General features: G+C 35.5%; 1 protein-coding gene across 2 annotated transcripts; it reads left to right on the top strand.

Annotated features, from left to right (window-relative positions):
* The first annotated feature begins 5,148 nt into the window (after nucleotides 1-5,148).
* On the top strand, nucleotides 5,149-10,354 carry LOC137730859 (65-kDa microtubule-associated protein 6-like). 2 transcript variants are annotated; one of them, XM_068469852.1, is made up of 12 exons: nucleotides 5,149-5,849; nucleotides 6,952-7,155; nucleotides 7,493-7,759; nucleotides 7,895-8,110; nucleotides 8,188-8,343; nucleotides 8,423-8,582; nucleotides 8,715-8,866; nucleotides 9,044-9,131; nucleotides 9,206-9,279; nucleotides 9,364-9,438; nucleotides 9,617-9,973; nucleotides 10,098-10,354. In XM_068469852.1, the coding sequence occupies exons 1-11, from the start codon at nucleotides 5,775-5,777 to the stop codon at nucleotides 9,953-9,955; spliced, it is 1,806 nt and encodes a 601-aa protein (XP_068325953.1). In that variant the 5' UTR covers nucleotides 5,149-5,774; the 3' UTR covers nucleotides 9,956-9,973; nucleotides 10,098-10,354. The 2 variants fall into 2 exon arrangements, with proteins under 2 accessions (XP_068325953.1, XP_068325952.1); XM_068469851.1 differs by having other exon boundaries at nucleotides 5,151-5,849; nucleotides 10,092-10,354.
* Nucleotides 10,355-11,415: the final 1,061 nt, after the last annotated feature.

Genomic DNA, 11,415 nt, shown 5'->3' with positions numbered 1-11,415 from the left:
TCTCCCTTCCCCCCTTTTTTTTCAAGGGTAGGTATCCACTACCCGCTGTCTCTCATGAATAATTTTTTTTCATCAACTTTTTATGTGGACAAGGTTGTGATATATAAAGAATTATGCTTCGTTGTTGAAAAAAAAACAACGGGTGCGGTTGAAAAATTAATTACAAATGGACATACGTGTGAATAATTGAATTGAACATTATAATTGGATACTTGATATTGTTTCAGCTGCACATGATGTTCTTCTTTCAACAGCGAAGCTTGGTTTATATATAACATAATATATTTTAGTATAGCAACAATTGGTTTTTCTTTTTCTTTCATATTTCCTCTATATGGCAAGTCTTGGTTATCGTTAAGTTTGGACTGAGATAAAATTTCGATTGAAAAATGCTCAAATACTCCTTTATATTTGGAGTATTAGATTTTTGTAGGTTTATGTTTGAGAAAAATTTCAATAGAGCAGCTTGTCAAAGTACTCTCACGATATCCAAATACAAAACCATCACTCCCCTCTACGAATCTCGGACCATCTGGTAAGTTTTTCTTCTCCTTGTTTTTATTCCATATGTCTCACCTGAAAATTTTTCATTTGGACAGCAGGATCGCTTGGACTATATTCCTACTTTTCATATCTTTTAAGATATGACAAACTTCTTTTCTCTTTTTATTTTTTCTATAGTGGGTTGGGGGCTCTGTGTTCTTAATTCAACGGCTCCCGCGCCGACACGATTACACAATTGTTGTAGATGAATTGGGGTTTTGCTTTTTCGGGTAAACAGATGTATTAGGGTTTGAAAGGAAAAGCAGCTCAGCTCTACAAAGGGAAAAGCGTAGGTTAGTAGATATATTCCAAAAATGGTATATAGTTTTTAGAAATTTCTCACTTTAATTATGATTAGTCTGCTTTATTTTAATGATGCAATTATGCAGGTAGTTATATATAAATTAACAAGTTAAATATAGCAAATCGGTAGACCAAATAATGATGGAAAACAACTTTCAAAGATTATATATTATAATGTATAATGCTTCTGCATGATTTATCTTGTTATTTTTTCTACTAAATTAATTCTCTTTTTGTCATTTCAGAATAAAGACAAAGTGTAAGTAGGGTTTGATTGCATCAGTGGTAAAAGAATAGTAATGAGAGTTGGGAAAAAAAAATGGAAAACTAATAAAAAAAGTTTTAAAATTGTAAGTTTGAGTTTTAACGATAAGGATAAAATAAAGGGTAAAGTGAATAGTACTATGATTGACTTTTTAGTGTAAAAATGTGGTTTTTCGTTAAAATGAACAGTACCGATTTTTTAGTGTAAAAATATGATTTTTCGTTAAAATAAACAGTACCTAGAGCTTTTCGTTAAAGTTCCCAAAAAAAAAATTTGATTGCTATATATATATATATAGATATAGCTGTGGAGATCATCCACCCGTTTGAGAAACAAGTAGCAAGGAGAGACCAGTACTTAACATGAGAAATTTCCTGGTAAAAAGGGTAAAGAAGATGGCATGGCATTTACTATGCCGTTCCTAATCAATGGTGCAATGTTAAGTGAGAATGTTAAAATATATGATACGTATTATTAGTTTGAAATGCTACAATGACATATGTATTCGAGTGGAGATAAGTTCGTCTTTTCCATAATGTGATTGTGACTCTTAACGTTAAAACATATGATATATGATATACATCATTAGTTCGGAATGCTACAATAATACACATACGTATTTGAGCGGAGGTTAGTTCATCTCCTTCGTCGTGTGACTGTGACTATGATTGATAATGAAAAACAGTACTGCTGGGTCCTGCATGGCATTAATGAAATACATATCCAGTTTTTTATTTTTCACGGCCAGCTATATAGTTTCTTTGTCTTTGGCTTGCAGTACCATGTATACGCTCAGTACTTCCTTCATTCTTTCAAGCTAAATGAATGGTCCCTGGTAGGTACCAACAGCATCCATCACCATCCATTACAGGATAGCATAATACTTGGAACTATTTGTTAATCAAAAGCACCAAATTTTTTGAAGCGAATGATAATGCTTTTGGACCTAACCTAATCCACCAAACCGACTAATAATTCAATAATTATTAGGGGATAATTTTATTGATTGAGATATAATACGTATTTATGTAGGAAGATCGAACGTCAATCATTTTTTGTTTGTTGGATACAAATACTTGATAATGTATTAGCTAGATGCCTACGTAAAAGGTTTACTCAGAGCTTTCTCATGTCTTTTTTTCTCGAAAAGAATTTTCATAGTAGGAGAATATGAATACACTACCATCGTACCTATGTTAATATTTTAACTACATGTGTACATTTTTGTATGTATGACGTGATATCCTTATCATACGACGCTACAATGACAACGTACAGTGTGAAATGCTTTAATTTCTCATTCCTCTCTGTTTCCTTCCTTCTTGTTGGTTGCTTCTTGTTGGTTGAAGAATCATCATCTTCTGCAAAATCATATTCTGTGGACTTTGTTTCTAGACAAATGAAAAAACTTGAAACAAAGCAGACATATGGCTCCCGAAAGTCACAAGCATTTTGCTTTAAGTATTTTCGTGTATAATTATATATATATATATATATATATTTATAATAACACATGCATTTTATGATTAACAAATTTCATGTGTATAGGATAATAGGAGGATATAATATAATACGAAACTAACCTGGCTATAGATGCAAGTCTCAGCCTCACGCTCACGTGTTCCACATTCTCATGCACATGCACTTTAATTATGTATTTGCATATTAATTATGTTATTTTTAGGCTTAACTTACATAGAACTGCTGCATATTTATTTATTGGTAATCATAAGTTTAGTGGGGAGGGCAGTATAACCTTTTCCCGAGCCATAACATATTACAAGCATTTTTTTATGACTTACAGTGAGGTCTTAGTTTTTATCGAGTTTACAGTTTCTCTTAAAATAATAACGAGTTGATCTAATCACCATTGGAGCCACAAAAGGGCATCTAAATTGAATTACTTTTCCTGATTAGTTCTAATTGCATCAATCGTTTATAAAAAAAGATTATCGGTGACGAGGCTTGAACTTAGATTTTGATGTAGTGAAACAACAAACCTAAGCCTTGGTGATAAATAAATATTTGTTCAATTATTTACTTTGGAGCTTAGTACTCTATGTCAAATGTTGCATCCATATGAACTTGATCAGTTCAAGCGTCCATCTCATAATTACTCATATCATCGCAAAGTACATATAATAAAGGCAGTTGGAACTTGTAAGTGTTTCTGACGTACCGACCATTGATGTATTGTTTTCTGCTAATTAAAAGAAACCTATGGGGCTCTAATTACGTAGGTTAATTATGAATTACCTCGAGGCTTAGAGTGGAATGAATTACCTACACCCCATCTTAGCATAATAGCGTGATCATATTCGTTTTAATGTTTTCATAGGTCATCGTATTATTAGCTCTGATGTCATGATGAAGTATTGAGGAGCACGTATTAAATTTTCTTCCTCGGTGAAAATTTTACTTAAAGACTTGTTTAAGAAGAAAAAAAAACAAAATTATGGGTGCCTCAACCATACCCAAATGGAAACTGGAACTACCTTACAAGAGTTTCTCTCCTGATTTAACGTACCATGTTTGTTCCAGCAATCTTGAGACATTCTTGAGCCTTAATATATAAATAGGAAATCTTTAAGGGAAGAGATTTCCAATTTTTTTTATAAAAATGGGGATTAGTAGTGAGATCCACACTACATCAAACTTTAACGATCTGAACTGTCTATTTTTCAAGTTGCACCTCATAGACCATCTTTGCAAAGTATTAGCCAAATCGGAAATGTTTAAGACATCTAATTGAGTTCAAAGAAATTAACGAATAATTTGTTATATAAGAACTAATGAAATTTTATATTGATAATTAAATAGGCAAATGATTTCAAATTGAATTAAATTTTTGTAAGGATGATCTATGAAACAAGACTTACAAAATAGATGGTTCGGATTGTTGAAGTTCGATGTGGAGTGGGCCTCACACCTCATTTTTTGAAAAAAATGGGGATCACCTTACATAAAGGGCCTATATATATATATATATGAGATGTGTTTTTTTTTTAGGAAAACTAATGAAAATGATTTGAAAACTTTGAGTTTTAACGATAATGACAAAATAAAGAGTAAAATAAATAGTATCAGGATTGACTTTTTAGTGTAAAAATATGACATTATATATATACATGTAGACATGAGATGAGCTTGTCTTGTTTTCTTTTTGTGGGTGAAAGTGAAACCATCAATTTATAAACCAAACCCTTGAAAACTACATTATCAAGGGAAAAAATAAACCCCAAAAGCAATATTCCCATCCTTTTCTATTTTGCCTTGTTTTGATTGGAAGATAAGAAGTCTGGTGCTGAGCAACCCAATACAGCACACATCATTTTCATATGTATAAGAACAGTTGCAGATTAATTACTCAAGGGACATTGCTATCCATCACTCATTTTAACCTCTCTTACACCCTTTTTAATTTTTGATATTCGAATCAAATAAATTGATAAAAATCAACAAATAAAAAATAACAAAAATATGTAACAAGTAAAAAAAAAATATGTATAAATATGCTCAACAGCTAATTAGTTTTATAGCATGAAGAGGAGATAATTAATTGCTAAATATCACCATAAAAAACAGCTAACCACTGTGGTTGATTACTGTGGGTTTCTCTCTCTCAATTTCCCAATTTTCCATCTCTGTTTTCGAGAGTAAACTCCACGCGCATAAGCTGATGCAGTGCTTTTTCTACTTGGGAGCCCTGAAAGGTTCATCTCTGCATCTCTCTTATCAATTAATTTGTGCTTTTGAAATTTGACCAACAGCAATAAATAAATATGAATTTTTTTAAAAAATTATAATAACATTAATCGTTGAATTAAATTTTAAAAATCCAGATTAGATGATTGGTTAGATTTGGTGGAAGAGATCCTTTCCGGATCATTTTCCGTGAGCTCTCACACACTTCCAGAGACGGAGAGAGCGACACTTGTAAGCTCACACACTCACTTCCAGAGAGAGAGAGAGAGAGAGAGAGAGAGTGGGAGAGAGACTATTTAGGCAGATGATGATTGATGTCCACCTGCTACACACAAGGCGCATTTTAGCCAAACCCCAAGCCCCATAAAGAGAGAAAGATGGTTTTCTTTTCTGGTTATTACTAAATAGTAAGTCCATTGCCAATAATTTTCTCTTCTTTCACTAAAGTCTCAACCTTTTACCCTAATCCTCTCTCTCTCTCTCGCTCCCTGTTGTTGTTTAATCCCATTTTTTTCTTTTGTTTTCCCGTTCCGTTCAAAACCCATCTCGGAGATCCTTTGCTTCTTCTTGGTCTCTCACATTTTCTTGAAAAATCTGAAAAAAGCAGAGAAAAGAAGAGCTAAAGGAGCAAGCTTTGGCAGCAAAAGTCTGAAGAGAATTGCTTCAGATCTAGGAGAACTCAGGTTGTTTGAGGCAATGGAGATATGCCCAACTGAGTCTTGGTCTCCTGGTCTCTTTTGACTTACAAAAAAAGCACTTATTAAACCCCTCTCTATTCTCTCCTCTTCCTTCTTTCTTCTCTCTTCTGTAAGTCTTCCAAATTTCAACCTTTTGGCTTCAATTTTTGTTGGGGTTCTCTGGTTTTTCTGCCTACTTCAAAACCCACCAAGAAACTTGCTTTTCACTTCACTTTCTAGACTGAGAAACAGAAAGTAAGCGAGAGAGGGATCTGTGCAAAATGCTGGCTCTTGGGAGTCCTACCATCGGTGTCCGTACCAGCGCCAGCTGCAATGTTTTACTCAAGGAACTTCAGGTAAACCCTCAACTTTTTTCTTCTTCTTCTGCTACTGCTGCTTGAAAATTTTCTTTTCACCTAGGCCCTTTTAATGATTGGGGTTTTTAGCAACTTTTAAGTTTTTGTTGCTCCGTCAAAAGAAAGCAGTGATTAATTCTCTAAAATGTGTAATAATGATGAGCCTAGTGGAGCTATAAATTTGGGGTCTTTTTTGGGTTCTTTGAAGTAACAAAGAAAGTACAGGTCTTTGCACCTTTTTAAGGTAACAAGTCCCCTGAAATGCAATCTGTTCACAGTAATTTTGAAACCCAGTTACCATTTTCTCTTTACTGTGTGAATTGAGCCTAGTTTCTATAAAGTAGTGTTTGAATATTTAGTGATTCTTTATGTTATATTTCTATTTTTTTCCCTTCAACTAGACTTCTCCAATTTCTTGAATTTTTCTTGAATTTCTTTGCAAAATCATATACCAAATTTGATGGGTTATCTGTTTTGTACTGATTTTTTTTTTTTTGTCTGGTGAAAAGCGGGGGTTTTCCTGAATTATATAGTTCCAGAACAATGTGTTTATTTTGTAATCTTTATTCTATTGGGATTTTTTAGACCAGGGTTCTGTTAACTTGATTGCAGCTTTTTCCGTAAATGGTTGCGCATTAGGAGGGGTATGAGCGCATGAGAGTGGACTGTCTTTTGGTTCTTCCTAATTTGGATTGGTGTTAGACTCTGGTATTGTTACCAGGGATGGCAGTTAGAGGGAATGCAGTAGATAGAACTTCTGGTTATGGACTTTGCTTTCAAGTTTCCATAGTTAAATTTGTTTCTTTCTCCATCTGAATTTTGGATTTTACCTTTCTCATCTGCTTCTACTCTGCAATTTTTTATGATGAATAATTCATGGGAGGAAGAGAAGTATGTGTGGTGTGTGATGTTTCGTTTTTCTGATTGAATTTGCTTTACCTCTTAGCATTTGGTTACTTTGTGTCAATAAGATGTTCGTGTCCCCAGTCTGTGTTGCAAGTTTCTTATTCTCTCCCTGTTGAAAAGGAGAAAGATACTGCAAACCACTGAGTCGTGTTTCCACAGTAATTGATTTTGTGTATGGCTTTTTCAATGAGTGCAGCAAATATGGAATGACATTGGTGAGAGCATAGCAGACCAAGACCGCATGTTGTTAGAGTTGGAGAGGGAATGCTTAGATGTTTACAGGAGAAAGGTTGACGAAGCTGCCAATGCCAAGGCACGCCTTCATCAGTCTGTTGCAGCCAAAGAAGCTGAGCTTGCAACTCTCATGGCTTCTCTGGGGGAACTTAATATTAATTCACCGGTAAGGAATCCATTGGAACTTTGTCATTTTGGTAATGATAATCTTTTGACCATTTCTTGGCTTCATCCTTGAATTTTTTGTTCTCCTCCTATGTCTGCTCTCTTTTGCAATTGGGCCATTTAATGATTTGTAAAAACTTTATCTGCTTGGTGATTCATTTGTTTCTTCCAGTTTTTCTGTTTCCATGATGAGTTTACAAAATGTTTAGAAACTTCCGTTCTCTGTCTCACAATATCACATAACAAAAGTATGAATTATTTTTAACCGATTGCTGCGACCTGTTTTATGTGCCTCTGCTATTTGACTTGCTCATCTGATTCTAAAATAAAATCTTCAGATCCAGAGAGAGAAGCGAGCAAATTCTTTGAAAGAAAAACTTGCATCTGTGGCACCACTTGTAGAAGATCTAAGAGTGAAGAAAGAGGAGAGGATGAAGCAATTTTCAGATATAAAGGCACAAATTGAGAAGATCAGCGGGGAGATATCTGGATACAACCATCTCAACAATGCTCCAGTCAGTTCGTTAACCCTGGACGAACACGACTTGTCAGTTAGAAAGCTAACTGAATATCAAGCACATCTTCGCACTCTTCAAAAAGAGAAGGTAATTATATCATAATATGAATTTGAACTCCTCGTGAAATGTTTGCATCATTTGGATGCCTTGGAATGATATGGATTGCTTTATCCTGCAGTTTTATATGTTCTGATATGTAGAATGTACTTTATTTGCTTGCAGTCTGACCGCCTCAACAAGGTTTTGGGACATGTAAACGAGGTTCATTCTCTTTGCGGTGTGCTTGGCTTGGATTTTGGCCACACTGTGAGTGAAGTGGATCCTAGCTTGCACAGGGCGAACACTGAACAGTCTACAAACATCAGCAACAGCACATTGGAAGGCCTAGAACAGACTATTCTCAAGTTGAAAACTGAAAGAAAAGCTCGAATCAATAAGGTAATCGATGATCATACTGTACATGTATTTTGATTGTGACTTTGGAATCTGAAGTATAACCCTGTTACAAAATGCAGCTAAAAGATATTGTAGCGTCACTTTTTGAACTTTGGAATTTGATGGACTCGTCAAAAGAAGAAAGGAGTAACTTTTCAAGGGTTACTCGCATTTTTGGAATTTCAGAAGCAGAAATTACGGAACCAGGCCTTCTTTCAACAGAAATTATTGAACAGGTTGAATATCAATCTCCGCATCTTCTAATTTTAATTTTTTGCAAGTTGAACATCAAATTCCTTGTCATCTCTTTGACAGGTATCGGCAGAAGTGGAGAGACTTGCTGAATTGAAAGCAAGCAGAATGAAAGAACTTGTTATGAAAAGGAGGGCAGAACTGGAGGAAGTATGCAGAATGGCTCATATTGAACCTGATATAAGCACAGCTGCTGAGAAATCAAATGCATTGATAGATTCGGGTATGAAACTTCACTTTGTCTCAAAGCCAGTTAATTAGATGCTTAGGTTAAATATACTTGACACAGAAAGACGTATAAATATTGTTTTTTGTCTTTTGTTTCTTATAGAAAAATATTGTTGTTTTTGTTCAGGTCTAGTAGATCCTTCTGAACTTCTGGCAAACATAGAAGCACATATAGTCAAAGCTAAAGAAGAGGCTATGAGCCGGAAAGAAATAATGGATAGGATCGACCGGTGGCTATTTGCTTGTGAAGAGGAAAATTGGCTCGAAGACTACAATCAAGTAAGCTTTGAGAAGTTGTGGTAGCCTTTCCACATGCCATGATATGAAAGGGAATCATAATTAGGATTTAAGTTTTGGTTCACGCACAAACAAGAATCCATCTTTCAGTTTCCGTGGTTGATTATTATGCCTTCTAGTTTTTACACATTTTATAAAAATTTGTTAATTGAATTCCAGGATGATAACCGGTACAGTGCAGGGAGAGGTGCCCATATTAACCTCAAACGTGCAGAACGAGCTAGAGTGACTGTAACCAAAATTCCAGGTATTGTTTTCTTTAGAATTTGCCTCTTTGTCTGAGGATGTAACAGCGGTAGAGCTAACAAGTTCCCTTTCCAGCAATTGTTGACAATCTGATACACAAAACTCTGGCCTGGGAAGACGAGAGGAAGAAGTTGTTTCTTTATGATGGGGTGAGTTACTTTTGCAACAAAAGTTCGTGGATGTGTTTTTGGTGTAGTGTCCGCCATCTTAAACTTCCGTAACAATATTTGCAGGCACGACTGGTGTCGATACTGGAGGATTACAAAGTGAGCAGGCGGCAAAAAGAAGAGGATAAGAAAAAATCTAGGGTAATTTAACTAAACTGTTGTGAATTGTTATCAAATGATACGACAATAAAGTAGATTATCCAAATGAATTTAGAAATTGGTTTTGTTTAATTATGGCTTAACAATGCTTTGAAATGAGTTACCGAAAAAAAAAAAGTGGTCATATGGATGATGTCTTTAACATTCTTTCCATTTATAGAACCAAAAGAAACTCCAAGATCTGCTCCTCACAGAGAAAGAAGCCATGTATGGGTCCAAACCTAGTCCTAGGAAAAGCACCAGCTTTAGGAAGCCAAATGGATATCGTTCAAATGGGAATGGATCCGTGCCTCCTACTCCTCGTCGGAACTCAGTTGGCAGTGGAACTCCTGAGCTCTTGACACCTCGATCTTACTCTGGGCGCCAAAATGGATATTTCAAGGAAATGAGAAGAATGTCTACTACGCCCCTGAACTTTGTGTCCATACCAAAAGAAGATACAATGTCATATTCCACGTCTGTTTGTGGTTCTGTGCTGGGCTCCCCCCCTCATGATTGATCTTAAATACTGAAAATGGTACGTAGTGCTACCATCAACTTAATTTTCCCACTGTTTATATCATGTTAGCCGTAGTCCCCAAGTTCCGATGAATCTTGTGCTCGACTTATTGATTTAGACGTGGAATTTGGTGCAGGAACAGGCAGCAGCTGTTACAAGCTAGATGAACTTACACTCACTAAAAGCAGCAGAAACCTTGTGAATACGGAGGGAGTTGTACACTACTAGTTTTATGATTGCAATTTGTTAGGATTTACATGGGAAGTGACTCTGCCTACTGCCTAGGTAATTAGTACTCGTAGTCTTGAATTACCCCTTGTTTAACTTAGAAGTCTTTGCTTGTCAATATAAGAGAGCAATAAGAGAGCAACTGAAGTGTTATATTAGAGTGTTTTGCCACTTCGTATAATTGTGGATTGTGCTTGTGTTTGTGTTTCGCGGTTGGTTTTCGTGTGTGTAAATATTGGCTCGTCGCTCCGGTGGCTACCATTCCATTTCATGCGGGTGAATCTTTAGTATGTTTTGATTGGAGATGCCTGTTTGTAGAATCTTTAGTAGTTCATGTTGCTCTGCGGGAAGGGAAGGGAAAGCAAAGGCGAAGGAGAGCCGCCCGGCCCCGGAGCTTAGAATTCTCATCAAACAGAAGTTAGATTGCTGGGATTGATGATGACATTGATCAATTTTGAATAAAAGCTATATGAAATGAAAGTAGAATGGAAAGATGAGATTTTGTGAATTTCCTGCCAACCATCGCATGGTAAAAACGGAAACCAAATAATCACAGTAAAGAATGGCTAGTTCGAGACTGCTTCCTTAAGAAGCACTTGGCATATAAGTGCTTTTGTTGGAAGTTCTTTTATTGTAAACACGTAAATTTTCCTGACATGCCATGGTAGAAACGTTTTTAGTTGTCTCAAAACACGGTCATCACTTTTAAAAGCAGTTTCAAACATTGCGAGTTTCAAACAATTCACAATGGATAACTCATACGGCTCAAATAAAACATTAGTTGTCTCAAAACACTGTCATCACTTTTAAAAGCAGTTTCAAACAATCCACAATGGAGAACTCATATGGCTCAAATAAAACATTGACTCATATGGCTCAAATAAAACATTGCAACGAGTTGGTGGTTCAGGGGTAAATGACGGATTGCGAGACTTTCTTCAAATTAAAAACTGGAGGTCTTGGGTTTGAAACCTGCCGGTGGTGTAGAAGCCAGACTTGTGGTCAGGAGGAGGCTAATATGTCTATGTGAGTCTTCTCAGCTTCCGGAAATAGTAGATAACCGTGGTTTGCCACCAGTTGTCCTGTAAGTTGTATTTGATTTGGATGAATAGTTCAAATGAGAAATGTTAAGGGAAGTCTATTAAAAGTTGGACTCTATAAATTTTTTGTAACTTCATATTTTAACGTCAATTCTCGAACCAACGTTATAAAAATATTTTATTAAAAATATG

The sequence above is a fragment of the Pyrus communis genome, chromosome 4 (assembly GCF_963583255.1).
Source record: "Pyrus communis chromosome 4, drPyrComm1.1, whole genome shotgun sequence".
NCBI classification, from domain to species: domain Eukaryota; kingdom Viridiplantae; phylum Streptophyta; class Magnoliopsida; order Rosales; family Rosaceae; genus Pyrus; species Pyrus communis.
Note: the sequence above shows the minus strand (reverse complement) of the source record. Positions and strands in the feature narration are given on the sequence as shown.

Bases quoted from the DNA above. Each gene is read 5' to 3' on its own strand.
- LOC137730859 (XM_068469852.1), top strand. From the start codon at position 5,775: ATGCTGGCTCTTGGGAGTCCTACCATCGGTGTCCGTACCAGCGCCAGC. The intron at 8,583-8,714 runs GTATGAAACTTC...GTTTTTGTTCAG, and splicing joins AAATGCATTGATAGATTCGG to GTCTAGTAGATCCTTCTGAA. The intron at 9,280-9,363 runs GTGAGTTACTTT...CAATATTTGCAG, and splicing joins AGTTGTTTCTTTATGATGGG to GCACGACTGGTGTCGATACT.